This window comes from Otolemur garnettii, unplaced genomic scaffold, assembly GCF_000181295.1.
Source record: "Otolemur garnettii isolate 467f Iridium unplaced genomic scaffold, OtoGar3 scaffold00113, whole genome shotgun sequence".
NCBI lineage: Eukaryota > Metazoa > Chordata > Mammalia > Primates > Galagidae > Otolemur > Otolemur garnettii.
The window spans coordinates 5,950,794-5,974,054 of NW_003852508.1; the positions used below are offsets into that span (position 1 = coordinate 5,950,794).

A 23,261-nucleotide genomic window follows, 5' to 3' on the forward strand; every position below is an offset into this window, starting at 1 on the left:
TTGGCGGGCCTGGGCTGGGGATTCGAACCCGCCACCTTAGGTGTATGTGGCTGGTGCCTTAGCCGCTTGAGCCACAGGCGCCGAGCCGACATCTCATCTCTTAAAGACTTACATAACAATTCAGTACGAGGAAAAACTAACACGTCTCCCATTGCGGTTTCTGTACTTTCTTTTTTATTTTTTGAGACACAGTCTTACTATGTCGCCCTTGGTAGAATGCCATGGCATCACAGCTCACGGCAACCTCAAACTCTTGGGCTTAAGAAATTCTCTTGCCTCAGCCTCCCAAGTAGCCGGGACTACAGGCGCCCACCACAATGCTCGGCTATTTTTTTACTGCAGTTGTCATTGTTGTTTAGCTGGCCTGGGCCGGGTTTGAACCCGCTACCCTGGATGCATGTGGCTGGCGCTGTAACCACTGTGCTACAGGCGTCAACCCTGTATAGTACTTTGCAAGAATTATCTGTTCGGTTAAAGATTCATTATACATCTTGAAGGGTTTTATTTTTCAAAGAATGCTGTAGTATTTAAGTTTATATGCCTTTTAACATTTTATACCTATTGATCTGTTTGAGTCAGACATAGAGGCTTTCAAATCTAAACATACACACAGGCACCCATGTTCAGAGACACTGACATGAACAGATATGTTCACACCTGCTCTCACACACAATAGATACACTCCACACACATATGCTGGTCATTCATAAAGTGAGCCCTGCACCCAGAGAAAAGCTGGTACCTGAGCTGAGAGCCTGGAAGGCACTGTGCTGCACCTGGGGACTCCTGACAGGCCCCAGCTGTCCTCCCAGGTTTCCTACCATTCCCTGGGTAGCCAGATTCATCGGGGAGCCATGCAAAGAGCTGTGAGAGAGGAGCTGTGACCCAGGACTCAGGGACACCAGGGAGAAAGGACTGGTGAAAGGTGGTGGGTATGTAAGTCCAGTACCGTAGTTTGGAGGAAATGGAAACTGCTGTGCATTTGCCTGGGGCATCCGGGGGTTGTTCATGGTTGCTGGTATACCACTGGGAGCCACCATGCTTGGTGTCATGTTCAACCCTTGTCCTCGCATCATCAAAGTCCGCTGCTGAACCTGCTGTTGCTGATGCATCTGTCTCTGTCGCAGATGCTGGTTCAGGATCTCCCTCTGTCTCTGGGCCAGCATCTGGGCATTAATAGGCGCCTGGGATCAGGAGCAATGAATGGAGGGAAACATGGAAGGCAGACACAGATTAAAAACCCAAGGGAATACTGTAGAAAGAAAAACAAATGGTACCTCCTTATGGAGAACTACATGGGAAATAAAATTGCTTGGAAAGAATAATTTCAAGTTGAACAGCTTGTGATCGAGAATGTGCATGTGAATGTCTAAGTTCTAAAGAAATGGCGAGTGCTCTGAAACCCTGCTGAGTCCATGTGAGTAGAACTTAACTTACTCCATAAGGACACAATTAACTGAAGGATCTCGAAAGAACACAGTCCTTTCTCTAAGACTCCAGGATGGCAGCTTAGAGTCTTAATTGAGTGACATACAAGTCTAAAGAGAGACAAAAATCCCTGTGACAAAAGATGACATGGTATACTTCAAAAGAGGCTGAACAGAGACAGGAAGAAAGGGAGGAGAGTCGGGTGGAGGGAGATGGGAACATATGGGCAGGCAGAGGCAGGGGAGGTGGGCAGAGGCAAGAAACACAGGCACTTGCTGTCTGTATGAGATACAAGGCTGCTTGCAGGTCTTAAGAAGACAGTTGATCCTCATTATCTGTGAATTCCTTATTTGTGTTCTGCTCACTAGAATTCACTTGTCACCCCCAAATCAATAATAGTGGCACTGTCACAATTTGTGTACATGCACACGAAAAATTTGGCAAAATTTTCAGGCGTTCAACATGGACATTTCCAGCTGAAGTTGAACTTACATGTAAATAAGTGTCCTTTTTGTGGTCTACTGAGTGTCAAGACTTTTGCATTTTTTTTCTTTTGTTAGTGATTTTACTCTTTAAAATGGCCCTCGAGCACAGTGCTGAAGGGCGGGATAGAGTTACCAAGTCCAAGAGGCTGTGATGTGCATGCTATTGACCGCTGAGTTCAATGCTAATGAATCAGTAATATTTATATACTAAATAAGATGTCTTTAAACAGAAACACATAAAACTAGGTCATGCTTGATTGATGAAAATGTTGTGACCAGAGGCTCGCAGGAACCTAACCCTGTGAGTCTCCTAGGAGCAACAGTTCAGTCCAGCATTCTCTAGTTGAGTGTTCGAGCTAACCTTGTGTAAGGCAGTTCCCTAGAGTAACAAGCATCAAAAGTACCTGGCAATAAAAATGGGAGTGTTGAGAAGAGAATTAAAAAACAGACCTACTAGACAGATAACTGGGTGGCAGTAGAGATCCAATGTGTTGATGGGATCTTCTGGCCTACTAAGTTACCTCATGCAGGGTTATCAAGAGGAACAAATTACAAGAGAAATTAAACGGATACAATGAAAGTGAATAGCTGGTCTGTTTCCTTACCTGTGTTGGTACTCCAGGCCTCAGAGTCAAGTTCACATTTGAAACGTTGCTAATTTGATTCATAAGTGGCTGGCGATTCTAAATGCATACACACAGGAATCAATAAATTTTAAAAACAGAAAACACTTTATTTTAAATCACGCTCTCCTCAACCCACTATCAGCCTGCTGTTGGCCTGCCGCTCCATCTCACATTCACCTCCCCTGGAGGTGCCCTACCCACTCACTGAGCCAGGCACCACCGAAGAACGCACCTGCTGTGCTTGAAGGCGATGCTGAAGCTGAAGTCTCAACTGATTTGGCTGGTTCTGCACGAGGCCTGTGGGCCTGAGGCCAGGTCTGGGCTGCATGCGAAGTGTGGCATAGCTAGGCCGCTGCCCCATGGCATGGAAGTTTGGATCCTGCATGGGAGTATAGCTACCCTGGGCCATCTGTGCCTGAGATGCGTACTGCTGTGGGAAGACAGGGGCCTTCTGCTCCAGCATCATGTTGGGATCCTGACTTGAGAACTGCTCTGGATCCACCGCTTGGCTCTGAAGAGAAAGCCCCAAATAACAAACAAATAAATTAAAACATGAAAAATAGCAGACTCAACGTAAGACTTTTCCTTTCTTTCTTTTTTTTTTTTTTTTTGACAGAGTCTCATTTTGTCACCCTCAGTAGAGTTCTGTGGCATCACAGCTCAACAGCAACCTCAAACTCTTGGGAACAAGAGATTCTCTTGCCTCAGCCTCCCAAGTAGCTGGGAATACAGGTGCCTGCCACAACACCCTGATATATTTGTTTGTTTGTTTAGAGACAGAGTCTCACTTTGTCACCCACGGTAGAGTACCATGGCGTCACAGCTCATAGCAACCGCCAACTCCTGGGCTTAGGCGATTTTCTTGCCTTAGCCTCCTGAGTAGCTGGGACTATAGGCGCTCACCAGAATGCCTGGCTATTTTTCTGTTGCAACTGTCATTGTTGTTTAGGAGGCCCAGGCTGGGCTCAAACCCACCACCCTTGGTATATGGGGCCGGCGCCCTACCCACTGAGCCAGAGGAGCTTCCCAATGTCCTGCTATTTTTAGCAGTGGGGTCTCACTCTTGAGTAGGCTGGTCTTGAACTTCTAAGCTCAGGCAATCCACCCGCCTCAGACTCCCAGAGTGCTAGGATCACAGGCCTGAGCCACCACGCCCAGCCTTGTTTTCTTTTACTGTCACATATTTAAGGATTTTTATACTGTGCTTACTGCACACAGGCACTTTTAGATTGGCTCCATTTTTCTTTCTAAAAAATACCTCTGTTGAACAGACCTAGTTACACAGGGAAAAAAGCAGGGGTCCAGTTTGACTTCCAGGGCAGTGTCTCTTCCGAGAGAGAGAAATGGAGCATGACTTCCAAACACCTTCCACTTACTCTACCCATCAAAGACTGACCTGAACTGGAAAAAAGTGCAACTACCTCCTAAAAGCATTAAATTGGGACACGTTCTCACTCCGTCACCCAGGCTGCAGTGCAGTGGCGCTATCGTAGCTCACTACACCCTCAAAGTCCTGGGCTTAGGTGATTCTCCTGCTTTAGCCTTCCAAGTAGGTGGGCCGATAGGTGCATGCCACTATGCCCTGCTAATTTTTTTATTTTTTGTAGAGGTGGAGTCTTGTTATTTTGCCCAGGGAGGTTGTGAACTCCTGGCCTCAAGTGATTGTCCCATCTTGGCCTCCCAATGGGCTAGGATTACAGGTATGAGCCACCGCACTTGGCCTGAAGTGTTATGTTTTTTGACTGATCATTCACAGTCATATAAATCATTTCAGTTAGACAACATCTTGGTACCTACCTGGGATCAGCAGTATTGGGATATGAATCACCATCACCCTCACTTTGTATATGGCAAGATGAGACTAAAAGGCATGATGTGAACTTCCGTGAGCCTATTCTGCTAGCATACGGTGGTTCCAATTCAGTTTGTGATTTGGGATCTGAGGGCCTCGCCAGGGTAATACGCTGCCTATTATTTGTTTTCTCTGGCTGCCAGAATTTCCCACACCAGACAATCTGCTTGGGACCTTCTCTGCTGTGCAAGAGGCTTTGCTTTCCTCTTATCTATAATAAAATCTATCCTTTTGCTTAAAAAAAAAAAAAAGAATCTCCCACTCCACCCTCTCATTACCGACTAGACACAGTCTATGATTTTGTCACCTGGGACTTCTTAGGGGCACCTATCCACTTGGGCCAGGATGGGGCAGGTGTGAAAGTCCAGAACTCCCCAGGGACACTTCAGACTTTGGGGCCCTGGCTAACTCTCCTGCTTCTAAGAGTAACTGCTATAAACCTAATGGCTTCGAGGTGGGAAAGACTCAAAGCAGCAATAAAATCTCTCAAGTTTTCTTTAAACTAGTACGTCCTAGGCCTTCATCAAAACAGTCTACCCATATAGTGCCAGAGCCCCTGAGTCCTGGGCTCAGACTAGCACAGCCGCAAGGCTGGCCTTTGAGCACCAGGGGCCCATTGCTGTGATAACTGTAGATGTGAGGACAGAGCAAGCAGGGGAAACCATTCCCGCTGAACTACTGCTCTAACTACATATACAAAACTATCTCAGAACTTTAAACATTTGCCCATCTTTAATAGAGAGAAAATCTAATTAAGTAATTTCCATTTTTAAGGATAATATATGAGGACAATGCTGATGAGTATGAATAAAGTTGCATGTATTCTGTATTTCCCAGTTCTACCCAATAATCATATTTTTATAATTTAGTTTAGCATGACAGTATTATTAGGATGATGGATTTGATGAGACAGGACAGAAATAACACACACCTTTTTAAAGACTAAAAATAGCAAATAATGACACGACACCAGTTACACGTCACTTAGCAACCCCAAGGATCTCATTTTTAAGTATTACTTAAACTCAAGGACAACACCACTTAATGCTAAATTCTATCATAAAAGGCAAAGCCACACCCGCCACACAGGAAATATTTAAACTCCATTTTTCTTTCTTGATTTCTTTCAGGTTATAGGCTGTAACCTCATGTCTTTTCTTTCCACTGTGCTGTTTTCAATATGAATCGACAAGTCTTTACTCCCACTTCTGTCTGCTGAACTGTGAGAATGGTGACAAGACTAATTTGAATGCTTCAGAGAAGCCTGAATGAATCTGCATCCCCTCCGTCACAGGCCTGAGGGTTCCACACGTCCAAGAAGTGGAATGGACCCTGGAAGGTACTTTGTGGCAGTAAGAAAGAAAGATGACTCATGCCGAGTCCAGATGAAGACAGCAATAAGTGTGTGATATGGTTTTTTCAGGTCACTCTTTAGGATACAGGGCCTCACACAATCACCTGCGCAGCTGATTCAGACAGAACATGTCACAAAACTTTGTTAGGCTGTTTATTATGTTTATACTGCTACCATGTACTTTCTGTTTTAGTACTCATTTATTTTATCAATAAGACAAATCAAACTATCAAGCACTTCCAAAACAGAAACTTAACGTTCTTAAAATAACCAATTACTGGGAAGAAGAAAACTAAGTGAGCTCATCAAAACTGGTCAACTTTTGCTATATTCCCATTTATGCTTAAATATCCCCCAAATTATTGTGGGCTAAACCCACGGAAAGGTCAAAATGGTTTAGAGGCAGTTGTAGCTACCTCTGAAATGATTTCTAACTTATGTGCCAAGAAATCTATTATTTTTATTTTTTTGAGACAGAGTCTCACTTTGTCGTCCTCAGTAAAGTGCTGTGGCATCATAGCTCACAGCAACCTCAAACTCTTGGGCTCAAGTGATTCTCTTGCCTCAGCCTCTCAAGTAGTTGGGACTACAGGGGGCCCGCCACAACGCCTGGCTATTTTTAGAGACAAGATCTTGCTCTTGCTCAGGATGGTCTTGAACCTGTGAGCTCAGGCAATCCACCCACCTCAGCCTCCCCAAGCGCTGGAACTACAGGCATGAGCCATCACGCCGGGCCCTCAAGTAATCTTTTAGCACCAACAGGTCCCCACCCTTATTCCACAGGGTCAGATTAACATCGCGGTCATTCTAGGCAGAAGGGGTCTGGGTCATTGGGCAGCAACACAACACGCTGTTTGTGGTTTCTCTATTCTCTGGTTCCTTGCCTGTCCTCCTGTCAGCAAGGTAACCCACTAGGTGCGCTAAACCTGAGCTTCTGGCTTTCTGCTCAATAACCTCAATTTTATAAAGTTCATTCCCAGTGTTTTCCAATTTGGGGCAAGAGTTTACATAAAAGTAACAAGGAGGGGGAAGAAGGAAAGAGGGCCAGCCTGCTACGAGGTGAAACGGTGTTCTGACAGGCAGACTGCAAGGCACCTGCAAGTGAAGGAACAGCCTCTGTGCGTACCTGGCTCACCAGTTCCGGGATTCCTAAAGCCCTGTCGATCTCCTCTAGGCCATCAAAGTTCCGCAAGGCCAGATAGAGCTGGTCCAGGAGTGCCCCCTCGTCACTTGGAGACTCGGCTGCAGGATGTGGACACAGCAGGTCATCTGGAGAGCTGCCAAATGGCTGCCTGTAAAGAGACAAACTTTACCTTGGGCCGATGGGTGATCAGAGAACGTTTTGGTTTTTTTTTTTGCTTTAAAGCCGAAAGTATCAACCATCTCCCAGGGTGTCTGCAATCAACTTCTGTGCCAGATGCACTTTGTACAGTACCTAATACAGGCCAGACACAAATCCAGAGATTTGAAGTATGACTTTTGTTTCCAGTGTTTTCACTTCACGGCTGTCAAAGCCACGGCTTGGCAAGGTTAAACCATCTGCTGGAGCTCACAAAGGCAGACACTGCCAAGCTGGGATTTCAACACACATCTGTGTGGTCCAGGGCCACCTACCCTTCCTGTCCCACAAATCTGTGCTGACCTCTCAAGCACATATGTATTTACTTTGAGCTAAAGGAATGAAAGTACTTTGCTAAACTTTAGTAGGAAACACTAATCGATTTAAGAATCTCATCTACAGGATACTGGGATGACCCATCTGGGAGAGACCAGAGACCTACAAGCATAAAAGCTGCATTAATTTTCCTGAGATCAGTTGCAGCTAGATTAAACTTGGTTGGGCTGATAGGAAATTTCTTAGTAATGTGTAAGAAGTTCTTATAGACAATTACCAAAGCTCTTACAAAGTGTATCTGTCAGGCTCCCAGAGATAGGTATGCAAGAAAAGTGAATCATGAACACACAAATTTTATTTGTTATTATATAAGGGTAACAGGTGATAAAATGAGAACACTAAACTCCAGACTCTATATCTAAAAAATGTCTGTAAATGAAAATAATCGACAAATTGGGAGCTTTTTAAAAAGAGCTTTTGACATACCTTAATACTGAAAGTGATACTTTTTTTTACTTTACAAAAAAAAAAATCTGTTTTGTACTCTTACTACATAATCTTTTGGAGAAAATAGAAGTTTACAGATAAGCAGACTCCTTACGAAGTGAGAGTAAACTTATCCAGGGATGAAGTTATCTACCCCAGTTCGATACGTCATGTTTTAGATGCTCTAATATGCTGTTTTGGCCTAGAACCCTGAAACATGGAGGCTCTGAGCACTGGAACCGTTATACGCAGTGCATTAATAATGACCTAGACTCTCCATTCACCCTTAGTCATTCTGAAAGGAAATCACCCACGTTAGTGTCCCCTGGAGGCCACTCCTCACCTGTAGGCCCCTGAACCTCAGTTCCCACAGCCTCTGAGGCATCATGGCCCACCCAGTACGGGGCCAAAGCTCCAAAGGTTACTGGGGCCTGCCAAGCCCTGGGGCCATGTGTTCCTCCCACTGCCAGTGACTGCCTGGCTTGGACCACCCAGGAGGCTTCCTACTCCTTCCAGCTTCTCCTCCACAGTGCACATTCTCCCAGAAACAGCCCTCTCAACTCCAGTGTGACCAGGTCGCTCCACACCGCTCCCTTGGAGAGCAGGAGGAGAAGCAGACACAGCAGCGTGGCCCTGAGAGGGAGAAAGCCACAGACTGCCCGTCAAGGAAGCAGGCAGACGAGGAAACTCCCCGGTGGAGAATGACTGGCAGGGGCACGTGGAAAGTTCCATGAAGAAGAGTTCCTGTGAGCCCAAGCAGATGCTGGCTCTTTACCAAGTTCTCTGTTACCTCACTCCCTAAAGTGGCAGGTGAAGTTAGGCATGTGAGTCTTTTCTCTGCCTAGCTTTAATTGGTAATAGCCAACTTCTGCTTCTTCAGAAGCTACGTTCATGTGCAACTTTCCCGCCCCAGATCTCTCCACTGATGACAGGCTCTCACGAATCTGGGCAAGGCCACGTGGACTCTGCGCAATGTTTTGGTCTTGCATCTGAGTGAAACCCAGTGTCAGAGAGAAGCAGAAACACTCGCACACCTTTACAAGACCACCTACCCTATGATGAATCAGCAATTTTTTTAAAAGCAAAAAATAAATGTAAACATTTGTTTGCATTTAAACAATTCCCTACACAATAATAAAATAATCCTTTTGGTTCTATGCTTTTCTTTTTTTATTAAAAAACAGAGTACGACTCGAACACATAGATTAAAAAGTCAAACAGTACATCCAGGCCTTCCCACTTTGGTCAAGGCGCTCCTCCACTCTAGGTGGGACTCCAAGGGTGTCTCCCCAACAACTTCCCTGCTTACATCTCTAATTCTCCTAGTATGATGCTCTCAGGTTCCTTTCCCCAAAAGCACATTTCACTGAGTACACGGGTCCTACTCAAAATTCTTCTGTGGTTCTTCAGCTCTCCCAGGAAGACATCTGAGTCCCGGGGAGGGTAGTGGTGGTAGAAGTCAAGGACACACACCTTTGGTTAGGTCCAACACTCTTGGACTTGGCACCCACGACTTCCCTGTGAGCCTCGGCCGCCCTGCACGACTGATCTTTCTCCTAAAGATGCCACACACATTGGAGGATATCGGAAGCCCAAGACTCTGGCATTCACTCCGTCCTTCCCACTCTCCCACCAGATCTTCCACCTGTCTCCTCACAGCCACTCCAGACCACCCCAGTCCCTCTCAGGGCTGTACCCTTACTGTGCTGTGCTGAACTGACAAGGGCACTTAGGTTAGAAGTGAAACTCCACACTTGCTTCCTGAGGGCAGGGACTGTACCTTCTATTTCTTTGTGGGCCCAGTGGTTGAACATAAACACAGCCTGGGAGCAGTGAGTTTCCAGTGAATGAAAACACGAGGTTCTTCATCCAGCTGTGCTATGATATACTGAAAACCACTTTTATTTTCAGAAAAATTCATTGCCCTGTGGCCTGGTAATATAAATATGGGCATATATCATAAGTTATAGCACTTCTCTTAGAGACATCACAGTATGCTTGGTTTACAGAAAAAAATATTGATCTAGACTTTCAATCTCAACTTTGCAAACTGCCACTAACATAGTGAATAAATTAATTTCCTACATGTGGGGCAATTACAAATATAGGAATAAGCTAAGTAGTACCTGGCAGATAAATATAATATTAAGTCAAGGATGGATAAAAACACACACAGGCCTAGGCTGGTACAAAATAGTAAGCAATAAATTAGCAGAAAAAAAGATTCATAATCAATAGAAACTCCATCCCTTAAAATCTACACATTTATGGGACTTGCAGGTCATTAAGAATGAGAATGGAATTAAGAAGGAGAGTAAGATCTTGTTTGAAACTATATACCACTGCCATTTCTTCACATATATAAGAATTTTCAAAATTCTACAAAGTACCTACTTAATGAGACGGTGTCAACAAAAGGAATTTTACTCTTACAGATACATTTCAAACAAGAGAAAACCAAATTAATTCAGACATTTTGAACTTAATGTGAAAAGAGCTTTCATGAAAGGCAAGTGCTCTATTTCAATAAATATTCAATATTCTAAATTTCTTTTCTTTCTTTCTTTTTTTTTTTTTTTGAGACAGAGCCTCAAGCTATCCCCCTGGGTAGAGTGCTGTGGCATCACAGCTCACAGCAACCTCCAACTCCTGGGCTCAAGCGAGTCTCCTGCCTACACCTCTCAAGTAGCTGGGACAACAGGCGCCCGCCACAATGCCTGACTATTTTTTGGTTGCAGCCATTGTTGTTTGGCGGCCCTGGGCTGGATTCGAACCCATCAGCTCAGGTGTATGTGGCTGGCGCCTTTGCCCCTTGAGCCACGGGCGCCGAGCCCAATATTCTAAATTTTAATAAACCTGACAGAAATGTTTAAAAAGTCATCTATAAATTTCTGGCTACAATTTAAATATCTCTTCTATGCACCACCTGAATGAAGGGAAAAAACCATAATGAAACTAAAGAAAAAGGAGATGTTTTAGTTATAAATAAATGAGTATGCAATATGTTACAGATTTAAGGGCTAAATTATTGTCATTTTGAAGTATAACTAATGTTAGTTTCATAAACATGACAAAACTTGTTTCTAAAAACTGTGTGGTATTTATGAAGAAGAGGTTTAAAAGAGCATTGCTTTTTGTTGTTGTTGTTTCAAAGGAGGCACATTTAGAATCTTTGTTATCACATGTGAATTTCTATGACTACAGATTACCATAAAGTTGTTAATATATTTCTTCTAAACTGAATTATTTAAAATAAAAGACATGAAATAAGTGGCCAGGAAAACTGAAATAATTTGAAAGTGATGAAAATGTTTTGTCCACACAGTTCTTATTCCAAGAAAACTAACAATTAACAGAAGCAACAACAGACCAGGATGGCGCTGAGCTTCACACTTGCGCACAGCAAACTGAGCAAACTTACTCTGTAACTGGGCCCACTGTAATGCAATTGCTTCCATTGTTGTTTTTTGCAGAACTCTGACCTGTTTGGGTGACACTAAAAATCCTAATTTGGAGCCTAGTTTTCCCTAGAAACTAATCTTTGACATTTCTTCCAAAAACAACTATCAGGTGCCCAATTTTAATTATTATACACTTGTACTGTATTTATGTATGAGTTTCCATGGAAATGGGTGGGTTTCTAACTTGTTAAATAAGCATATCTAGAAAAAGTCTGATATCATGAATTGAAGAGCTGGAAGGATCTCAAGAAACCAGCATCCCTGAGTGTGACAACTGTGCTAAGACACTGCCTTCCCACTGCCCGTGGCTGTTGGTCTGGGATGAGCCACACTGCTTGGTCAGAGCTTCGTCCTCTGTCTCCTACTGCCTGAATTTGACTCAAAGCAATTCTACTCTGGGCCTCTGATGTACTCTTTTGCCAGGTTGGACTGGCCCCTGTCATTTCTGCCTCACAAACTGGACCTTTTCTTCAAGACTCTGAAGCCTTCCTCATCACTCCAGTTGGTCAGTCTTTTGATACGTGGCCTGTAGAGCAGTGGTTCTCAACCTTCCCAATGCCGTGACCCTTTAATATAGTTCCTTGTATTGTGGTGACCCCCAACCATAAAATTATTTTCATTGCTACTTCATAACTGTAACTTTCCTACTGTTATGAATCGTAATGTAAATATCTGATATGCAGGATGTACTTAGGCGACCCCTGTGAAAGGGTTGTTCGACCCCCAAAGGGGTCGCGACCCACAGGTTGAGAACCGCTGTCTTAGAGGATTAATACTGCATCCTACATATTACAGTTACAGTGTACATATCTGGTTCTTCAACTAAGTTATAACTTCCGTAAAGGCATGATGCGGGTCTGTTGATTCTTTAGATTTCTCCCTCCCTTTCACTCCTGGCTGAGTAGATGATGTAGTCTGAATAAATGAAAACTGGCCAAGAGGAAAAGCTTAACTTCTGGCATAACTTAATAGAACTTACGACCCACCCCTCCCCTGCCTACACGAGGCACTCAGCACTCACCTGTTCTGGCTGGCAAAAGATGCCTGGTCTATAGGCAGGATGCTTTCCGGCCACGGGGCAGTCTGATTCGGAGGAGCTTGTTGTTGGCTATATTGAGGTCCCCCCATGTTCATCTCTAATTCAGATGGCCCTATAAAAAGAAGAACCCCCCCAAATCTTATATCTTACAATCAGAAAGTGTCTATTTCTGCTATGTAATATAAAGTATGATTTTCTTGGCATAGTTTCACATTTTTGCAAATCGCTCGCATGACTGATCGATAGAAGAGAGCAGTGTCTCCAGTCTGTCTCCATACTCTCTCTGCGGTGCTATCAGACAGCATGTAACTCTGGGAAAACTCGACTGGACACTTGGGGGATAGTTAAGAGTGAAGAACACAAATAGCGTTGTCTTATCCTGACAACAGTTTTGGCCTTGCGGACCCCCTGCAGGGACATCAGGGTACTGGTCTGGACCACTTGCTCCTGAACTTTTCCTAGATGCACTTGGGTGAGTTCTTGCACCACAGGAAGAGTGTGGCAGAAAGGAAACCCAGATATGCTTTCTCAGAAATTCTTCTGGAGGCTTCAAAGCTAATGGGTGACACGAGCTTTGTAATATTGTATTATTATCTGCACGCCCATCTTCCATTAAAATAGATAATTTACGGTTTAATTCATAGCTATTTTGAGTTATTAAAAATCAGAGAAATTCAGCTACAAGATATAGCTGATACAGTCTAAAAGCCAGATTCTTAGTGAAGACAGAGTAAATTTGGGGGTATAAAAAACTCATTACTAGGATTTATTTATTTATTTTTTGAGACAGATTCTTATTATGTCACCCTCGGTAGAGTGCTGTGACATCACAGCTCATAGCAACCTTCAACTCTTGGGCTTAAGCAATCCTCTTGCCTCAGCCTCCCCAGTAGCTGGGACTACAGGTGCCTACGACAATGCCTGGCTATTTTTCTGTTGTAGTTGTTACTATTGTTTAGCTGGCCCAGGCTGGGTTTGAACCTGCCACTGTTGGTGCAAGTGGCCACTGTGCTATGGGCGCCAAGTCCATTACTATGATTTCTTTTGAGACAGAGTCTCACTATGTCATCCTTGGTAGAGTGCTGTGGCGTCACAGCTCACAGCAACCTCAAACTCTTGGGCTTAAGTGATTCTCTTGCCTCAGCCTCCCAAGTAGCTGGGACTACAGGTGCCTGCCACAAGGCCCGGCTATTTTTTTTTTTTTTGTAGTTGTCATTGTTGTTTTAGCTGGCCCAGACCAAGTTTGAACCCGCCACCTAGGTGTACATGGCTAGCACCCCTGCATTATCTTTTTAAAACAACCTTGGCACCGTTCTGTAATGACTCAGCTCTTCCTCATTGTGTAATATCTAAACACATGAAAAGAACATTAAACATTAACTTATCAGAATTATGCTAATGTACCTGATAAGAAGAAAGTTAATATGCCAATGATTAGGAAAATAATTGCAAATACGAGTTGTACCAGTAATTATTTTATAGAACAGCTTTACTGGGATATAAATCACATTGCATACAATTCACCCATTTATTTAAAAAAATTTTTTTTTTGAGACAAGAGTCTCACTCTGTCAACCTGGATAGAGTGTTGTGGGGCCACAGCTCACAGCAACCTCAAACTCTTGGGCTCAAGTGATCCTCTTGCCTCAGCCTCCCGAGTAGCTGGCATGGCTACCATGCCTGGCTAATACTTCTCTATCTTAGTACAGGCTAGTTTTGAACTTCTGAGCTTATGTGATCTACCCACCTTGGACTTCCAGGGTGCAAGGATCACAGGTGTGAGCCACCATGCCCAGCCAATTTACCCATTTAAAGTGTATGATTCAATGACTTTTAGTATATTCAGAGTTGTACAATCATTACCATGTTCAATTTTAGAACATTTTTATTCCCTCCCCCTAAAGAAATTTATTACCTATTAGGAGTGACTCTCCACTTCCCCATAGCCCCCGACTCCAGGCAACCACTACTTTACTTTCTGTCTCCACAGATTAGCCTATTGTAGACATTTCACATAAATGGTACCACACAATTTATCAGACCGTCATTTTTAATAACATGTCAACTGGCTCTAAATAGAATTCCAGTGATCTTCAAGTAGTCTAGGATGGTGGCCCAGGAGTCTGTATGTTAAATTCCTGAGAAGATTCTGATGATTGTCCAGAGTCAGGATACACTAATGTGCCACTGAACTACTTCATTTTTAAAATGTCATATACACAAATAACATGTATAATGTAAAGGGTGACAGTTTCATTCACTCCTTTCATTCAACTTTCCCAAAGTTGAAAAAAAAAATTACAAAGGTAACTGGTTCTCTTCTATAAGTAGGATTCTATGATCCTATAGTTCCAGCAAAATCCCACTTGGGACAGCTTCCCATGGGCAGATCACCTAAACTGCAAATGAGAAGTACGGCTTGAAGGAACTTATGGAGCCGATACTGCCTACTGAGAAAGTACACACATGGAGAGGAGAGAGCACAGGAACTACCTTACCTATATTCATGGCCTGAGACTGGAGCATCTGTCTTTGGCCGGGCTGGCTGTTGGGTCTCATGGGGATGCTGGCCGTTGGGTTCCGAATCATGCCTCCTTGGATCGGCCTGTTCATGGCACTGGTGGTAGCAGCACAGGTGACTCTTATAGCTGAATTCTGTGGAGCCCATTCCCCAGATGGCATGGTGGGCCGAGAAGCATTACTACCAATCATTCCTGCGGGCAAAACACAGAAAAGTGAGACATGCAGGAACTGAAAATGTATTGTTTGAACACCAGATGACTTTGCTCTCTACAAGACAATCATAGCTAGTGCCCTCGTTGGGCAGACGTAGGCCTTGGCTAAGAAGTAAGAGTCAGAGTTGGCAATCACTATAAAGTTTTCATAACACAGCCTTGCCACCCTGCATTGTTCAGAAAAGCTATTAAAATTGTTCCCATCTGTACACAGACACAGGTGCTGTGGCGTGGGGATAACCCCGACTTCCTTCCTGAGGAAGTGAATCACATTAGCTGAGACACACGTCAATGCTTTTCTTTCCAAAAGGCAGGTAATGGCTAAGAGGAACAAGGTCAAAACTGATAATCAATACTCTAATTGCAAACTGAAATCCCAGAGGGCACCCTGGGAAGCCTATACCACACGGCTGAATCCTCAGATCCCTTTCAGACTATTAGAATTTGTTTCACTTCAAAATGGACCCCAGGTAGCCTCTAAGTAGTGGGGAAATGACAGGATTTTTCTGATATTTACTAAAGTTAGTTCTTCATATGCAGGGCAGGGAGCTGCCACTACTTTAGTGCACCAGGACTACCTCAGTCCTGGTTGTATATATATACACATCTAGAATGGGTTAGGACAGATCTGTGACAATCCCGTCACACTCGAGACTTGAGCAGTCATCTGGCCACACTAACGATGGGAGCACGATGCTGCCAAGTGTGTGTGCTCTGAGGGCCCCAGGCCAACATGAGCTCAGACTCGGTATTCCAGTGAGATTTCTGAGGTGTGAAAAGTTCTACTTTCAAATACATGACTTGCTTTCCTTTTCTTTAATTATGATTAAAAAACTAAAAATAGGATATATTTAACAAGTGGAGAGAACATGAATTGTGGGTGTTTTTTCACTTGTAAAATGGAAATGTGCCATGAGGATGATTAAGGGAGAGAGATAATTAGATTAAAAAGTTAGACGAGTACTATATTTTAAAAAACATTTTTAAGATTAGACTTGAACCGTACAAAAATATTATGGTGGAAAAGCTTTTAATGTTCCCTAAAATCTATTATCTAAAGAATATAACAATATTATAGAAAGTCTAGAAAGCAGAAGGGAAAATCATCTACAATTCAAAAATATTAATGCAGTAATAACTGGGATAGTCCCTTTCAGTCTATTTTTTTGTTTTGTTTTTTTGAAACAGAGCATAGGTATTATATAATCTTCACCACGCCTGGACACCAGTGAGCTCTAGGCTGTTCAGATTCTAATACGGGCCTCTTCTCAAATTTCTACCTAAGACTGCTAAAGGAAACTACATCTTCTTGTATCTGATATGCTGATAAGCCTTAATAAACCACTGGCTTCTTTTCTATTAGGGAAGTTTTCACAAATCAATATTTTGTTCATCTTGAAGATTTTATTTATTCATAAAATGCATATGGCACTGTTTCTGTGAATATATAAATTAGTGGGGCAGTCAGAGCTTGGCACACGTGGCAGGTGCTCAGTAAATACACGCTGAGTGAAGAAGCTACTTTAACAGCGCTTAGTGCACACCTCCTTACCACAATGGAGAGCAAAACATCCACCTTTCCCCCTCAAATTGAACTCTTGTATTTTGTGACCTAGCTAAATGGCCATGTGTGTATAGGGATTACAGACCAAGCTAATAATAAAATATGAAGAATTAAGACACCTACAACTATTAAGTTCTTTTTATGAGATCTATTTCTCCCAGGGTGTTTGTTTCTAGTACTCCACTGAGACAAAGGGAGAAAGCTGCCCAGCATCCTGCTGTACCCGTAATAAACAGATGTTACAGGATGTGGTGGTTGTAGCAATCAAGGCTGCTGCAATGGTTTCTAGCCTCAGTTGGGTGGAAGTTTGGGAATGTAGTGCCACTGTGACGATGACTACTTCTTAGGAAATGTGCCCGGGCAATTTGGCAGACACCTGAACAGATAGCTGGGTCCAAACCAGATCACAGCCAACTTCCTATGCCTTTAAAAGCAGAGATCTGAAAGTTACTATCAGGCCAGACATACTACTGTTTAAACTTCTTTATTTTATTTCCATCTTGAAATCCTCCAAATACAAATCATCAATTTGTAAGTTTTGGGGGTATCGTGGGCAAACGATCATGGAAGCTGGCCATCATTTTACACACACCCTACACAATGCCTAGAACAGTAACTGGGACAGATGCGTAGTAAGTCTAGGCTTTAGGATTAACAATTAGAAATCATACAAAAGGAAGGATCACAGAATTAGAAGGTTAGCTTACTAGAATGTTTTCCGATATGCCACTTTCACAGTGGACATGTGTACAATTTTCTTGCTCTAAACTGGTAGTTTCTAACATAAAATGTTCACTTGAAAAAACTTATACTAGTTTGATGTGGATGAATACATCATCAAATGAAATAACCCACCAATAAAGTAACAGTGCATTTGAGCCCTTACCTGTGCTACTGTTCCCTAAATTTCCTTGGTTTCCTATCATCCCTTGATTACCCATCATTCCTGGCTGAGGTATCACTGAGTAGGGACTACTGTTTCTGATTGGTGGGAAAGGTCCAGCACCAGTTGGGCTTTGCAATGTGATGTCAAGTGGTAAATTCTGGTTTGGCAATAACCTGCCCAGTTGCCCTGGTCGTGGGTTATTAAAAGCTAAGGAGAAAACAAATGAAAATTGATGGTTAATATAGGATAATGGAAAATAATATTAACAATAGTAGTGTTTAGGGAAAATGTCATCTGTAAAATGACAAATATAAGCACATCAGGGACCAAATGCCTACATAAAAAACAAATTCACAGACAAAAAACATACGCAACGCCAAAGTACAGACTCATAATCTAATCAAGTCTCTAACTGTTGATGATCTTGCAAAAAAACACACAAACAAAAAAACCATATGTACATTATTTACCGTATACTTTTCTCCCCACAAGTGATTTCTTTCTTTCTTTTATTTTTTTTTAAAGAGACAGTGTCTCACTTTATTGCCCTTGGTAGAGTGCCATGGCATCACACAGCTCACAGCAACCTCCAAGTCCTGGGCTTAGGTGATTCTCTTGCCTCAGCTTCCCGAGTAGCTGGGACTATAGGCGTCTGCCACAATGCCCGGCTACCCACAAGTTAATTTCTAATAGTCAACTTTACTTGTTAAGTAAACCACTAATGTGGTTTTTCTTTCATGTTTTATTATTGAAACTTAGGAGTACTGCTTTTTTGCATATATGAAGCTGTTAAGTGTCTCTTGGACATAGCATCAAACCTAAACATGTGTGGTTTGGACATTAGAATATCATTTATTTATTTACTTATTTATTTTGAGACAGAGCCTCAAGCTATCCCCCTGGGTAGAGTGCTGTAGCTTCACAGCTCACAGCAACCTCCAACTCCTGGGCTCAAGTGAGTCTCCTACCTCAGCCTCCCAAGTAGCTCGGACCACAGGCGCCCGCCACAATGCCCGGCTATTTTTTGGTTGTAGCCGTCATTGTTGTTTGGCAGGCCCAGGCTGGATTCGAACCCGCCACCTTAGGTGTATGTGGCTGGCGCCTTAGCCACTTGAGCCACAGGCGCCGAGCCAGAATATCATTTCTTTACTGTGTTTTCCTGGGTTTAGTGTTAGATTAAAAGTGGTTATCCTCATCGGAAGTTAAAATCTTTAAGTGTGAATTCTGTTACCTGAAGCAGTATTAAATTAAAGCTGTAGAGCCCTCCCTCCCTTTCTAAGTATAGCTTCTTTAAATTCTGGACATACTTAAGATTTAAAATAATTTTTATGGTTAGTTCACAAGAATTTATCATGTATTAAGGACTATATTAGCACCACACTGATAACCTGTAATTTAATTCTATTAAATTTTAAAAATACCTAGATAGTATACATCACAGTAAGATATCTGAGAATATCAAGTACTTTGTCTTCTCTGAGTTACATAAACAAAGTCTAAACTAGCACATTTAAAAGAAAGGTTTTCTTTTTTTTTGAGACAGTAGTCTCAATTTGTCACCCTGGGTAGAATGTCATGGTGTCATCAAAGCTCACCGTACCCTCAAACTCCTGGGCTCAAGCGATCTTCCTCCCTCAGCCTCCCAAGTAGCTAAGACTACAAGCATGTACCACATCTGAATAATTTTTTCTATTTTTTAAAGTAGAGATGGGATCTCATTCTCTTGAACTCCTGAGCTTGAGCAAATCTCCCTCCCAGAGTGCTAAGATTATAGGTGCGAGCGACTGCGGCTGGCCTAAAATAAAGTTTTTAATAACCATTAACGGATATAAAATATTTAGAAAAATTAGGGCTGGGAATGGAAACTATGTACATGTCTAATCACAACTTTCTCAGGCCTAGTTATCTGGTTACTATTCAGTACTCTCAATACCATTAGCGGTTACAGATGGAGGAAAAACCTTGAGTTCTTACACGGGCCTTCACTATCTCTCCTAGTTAATGAGCATGAACTATCTGGTCTATTTCTTAACCACTTTGACTCTGTGATCTCCTCTAAGGTCCAGAATTAATCCCTCATTGCATAAGAAAGAGGCAGGTTTGAGAAATAAGCAAAAACTAATCTTTCTTATGTTTCTTTTCAGAATGGTCAGAAATCACTTGAGAAAAGATCTAGACTTTAAGACCTTCTATGATTTGATTGATGGCTGCCATTCCTGCTTTGAGAACGAATGCTAGGGACTGGGTCAAAGTGTATTTGATAGGAAAAGTCATTCTGTTGGTCCTTTAACATCAAAGAGGTTATCTGTCTTTCTATAAACTATATTCTGCCATAGAAAAAATATTTTCTTCCATTCAAAACTATCAATACAACTTCAGGTACTATCAGGTTCATAAACTAAGTGTTCACAGTAAATAAAGAATTTATCCTAAACTTTAAAAAATTTAAATAGAAGATAACATGTATTTTATACATAGGCAACTAATTAAACTTAGTTCCATGTAAACAGACGTTTATATGAGGGTTCCTAAGACATACGGCAACATATTTCTAATATGTATAGCCCTTTCATGTATAATGATTAAATATTTTGAAAATCTTTAATAGTGTGTTATTCCAAAAAGCCAGCATAATTCTTTAATTTTCTATATTTTAAGTATTCATTATATAGCAAACATGTAAAATCTACTTTAAACTCCACGTGCGCAGGGAGTTACTGCCGTGGAGGGAATTATGACAGTCAGCTGAAGAACTTTATCACTGCAGCTCAGTTTCCTGCATCATGTTGGTTAAATTACTCACAAGAGACCGGCAGCTCTGTTCACCACATCTGTTCTGAATACTGTTTTTAAAGACCAAGACAGTAGATGGTGCTATTTGATCACAAAAACCTTGAAGTGACTAAGCTGTTTGCATCAGACCTTAATAATATCTGTTTCTGATAGGGATTATATGGAAATTTCTTGGCAGAACCAGCAATATCCCATACTCACTGCTCTGTGAAATTCGCAGTGCTGTTTTCTGGGCTCCAACAGGTGGGACAGGGCTGTTTTCAGCTGTGAGTTGCATGAGGTCATTGATGATGGCTTGCTTGTCCACTGATCCAGCAGGGGCGCCTGGCCTTGTGTCTGGGAAAAGCTGTGGTAATTGACTATTCTGCAAATCATCCAAAATCTCCTCCAAGTTGTCCAGCTCACTGCCAGGCTGCAGTTAACAAACAGAAGAGTTTATCCAGTCCTGCTGCAGGAGTGGGCAGCAGAGGCCCATTTATAACCCAGACCTGACTGGCCCGAGGCACTGCAGCCACATAAAGATGCAGATACACGTGCACCTCAGGCCCAACAGCTAATCGATCATTGTTAAAAAAATTGACTCAACAAAGGACAAGTAATGTAATCTCTTGGTCTTCGATTATCTGGTCTATAAAAAGAGATGTCTGAATTAGAAAAGAAAGCACTCTTCCAACACTGATTCACTCTCGGTTTATAAAATCTTATTTTATGCTAATCATTCAATTAATTACAAGTATGTATTATGTCTAATTTATTATGAGTGGACTGTGACTTACAGCCCAGGCGTAGGTCTTATAGTTAAATCTCTCTGAGAAATAACAACAACAACAACAACAACAACAGTTGTAGAAAATGTGATCCAAATTTGTGCTGAATGAGCATTTAACAAATGGTCAGTTCCTTTGCAGACATTTTCTATTTTCAAAATGTGCGTATGGGGGGGAAGGGGGGGGGCAAAAAAGCCTGAAGCAACCATGAACTAAACACTGCTTTCTCATGAGTGGTGCTTTTGGCTGCTTGCACTTTCCGTTTCCCATGACAATGGCTTTCTCAGTCATGTACCAGCTTTGGTGACAAAATGTAGGAAAGTAGGATAAAAACTGGTTGCCCCCAAACAGAGAATTTATTAACCTGTCATACCCAAGCCATACAAATGTTTCTTAGGGCCCATTCAATCATTTTCAATCACCAGCTTTAAAATAATGTTTAGTTTCACTGCCATTCGCTACTTAGGTCTATTTTTCTTCCAGGATGAATGGGAATTGATTCTAGATTTTACAGATACTCTTCTAAGTAGAATCTCCCTGTGCGCCAGGTATTTGAAATCAGATGGTGCCAACCACACAAGAAAATGGCCGAGTTATACGTGAGGACTGCTGCTTTCTAGTGCGAAAGTGCTATGAATGATTTTCTTGACGTGCAGGTGGAAAAACTGTCAGGCAGCTTCCTCAGTCATTGGATGAACTTTGAATCTTTGACCACAAGTGGACATTCCATCTACACTGGCAAATCAAATCAAATACAACTCATACATCTGGTAAGGAGTGATACTGAGAGCAGAATGGCTTGTTTACCCTAAGTATAATTCCTAGCCCCCGGGGAGAGGGTGGATTCGCTAAGACTTTTGTTAATTATGGCAAATGTAATGTATCTATATGGATGTCTTATGATTGGATGTATTTATTTCTCAAGTCAGTAAGGTGGTATTTTATTTGCTTCTTAGACAACTAGCTTAGCAATAACTTGGAGATCCATTTCCCTAGTGCACTATTAGACCAATTACAAAATCATTTTTTCCTTAGTCACTCAATTCTACCAAAAGGGGGAGGCATCAGATACGGGGGAGTTAGTCTTATTTTAAGTAAGGGTTAGGTTCCAAAGTGAGCACCCTGAGGTACAGACAGTGGCAGACAAAACGCAGCTCGAAGCTCCTCAGGAAGGTGCGGCACTGTGGAACTTCTGCAGGGGTGTGCAGTTTCTCCCTCACTACGGGAGCAGGTTGCTTTCTTTGGCTAGTTCCTAAATGAAACAGTTTATGAGGGGGCCACGCTGCATTTAAAAAACCTATAGTTACACGTTCACATTATTAGAGCCACAAGGGAACCCTAGCCCAGCAAACTCATGCTACCACCTCATGTCCCCCTGCGAGGGCACACACGTCATTGAGCTGAATAGTGGGCAAAATTGCTCATGTTACCTAAACAACCACTTAAGAACCATCTCTTTTTTTCTTCTGAATGTATGAAACTGACTTTGTGTATTTCAAATGCATGTGGAAAGTGACCACTGTAAATCTTTCTTACCATATTTTTGCTGAATACATAAAGGCATAAACTGATACTCTTGGTATAAACACGTATCGCCCTCCTATGACCATTACTTGGAACTTAGCAAATCAGTAAGAGGAATTCCTTTAACCATGTTAATACACACTTGAAAAACATTTCCAAAGATCAACAGAAATTTTCATAGACATTCCTATAATTTCTATTTCTCAGAAAAATGAATCATAAACATGCATGAGAAATATTCTTACAGTTTTGTCATGAAAATAGTTACAGAGATCAGAAAGAAGCTCCAAGAAACCATGAAGTTGATCTTTGTTCTATGAAACCATGTTTTCCGACTACAATGTTGCCCTGTGTTAAGCATTTTTAACAAGAGGAAGATTCAAGTGTGGGGTGCCGGAGGTATGCTGTAATAAGTCCCCCTCTTAAAAAGACTTTGCAGATTGCCTCTGAAGAGAAACAGCCAAAACAAATAGGTTCACATGAACAGTAACAAAAAAAAAGTGTTATTTTTCCTAATGGATACACTTATACTTGCTCCCAATCCCAGACATACATAAAAGAAAAAAAAATTTTTTTTGAGACAGAGTTTCAGTATGTTGCCCTCGGCAGAGTCCGTGGCATCACAGCTCACAGCAACCTCAAACCC

The 23,261-nt window shown here is 42.2% G+C and overlaps 1 protein-coding gene across 1 annotated transcript in view; it reads right to left on the bottom strand.

Moving 5' to 3' along the window:
* Window positions 1-23,261, bottom strand: part of NCOA2 (nuclear receptor coactivator 2) — a 39,760-nt gene that overhangs the window by 10,505 nt on the left and 5,994 nt on the right. The window contains exons 2-8 of the mRNA XM_023517562.1: window positions 20,526-20,736; window positions 14,845-15,060; window positions 12,329-12,458; window positions 6,872-7,037; window positions 2,772-3,050; window positions 2,519-2,596; window positions 950-1,184 (exon numbers count right to left, since the gene is read on the bottom strand). Coding sequence (XP_023373330.1) covers window positions 950-1,184; window positions 2,519-2,596; window positions 2,772-3,050; window positions 6,872-7,037; window positions 12,329-12,458; window positions 14,845-15,060; window positions 20,526-20,736 — 1,315 coding nt within the window. The remainder of the gene's footprint in view (window positions 1-949; window positions 1,185-2,518; window positions 2,597-2,771; window positions 3,051-6,871; window positions 7,038-12,328; window positions 12,459-14,844; window positions 15,061-20,525; window positions 20,737-23,261) is intronic.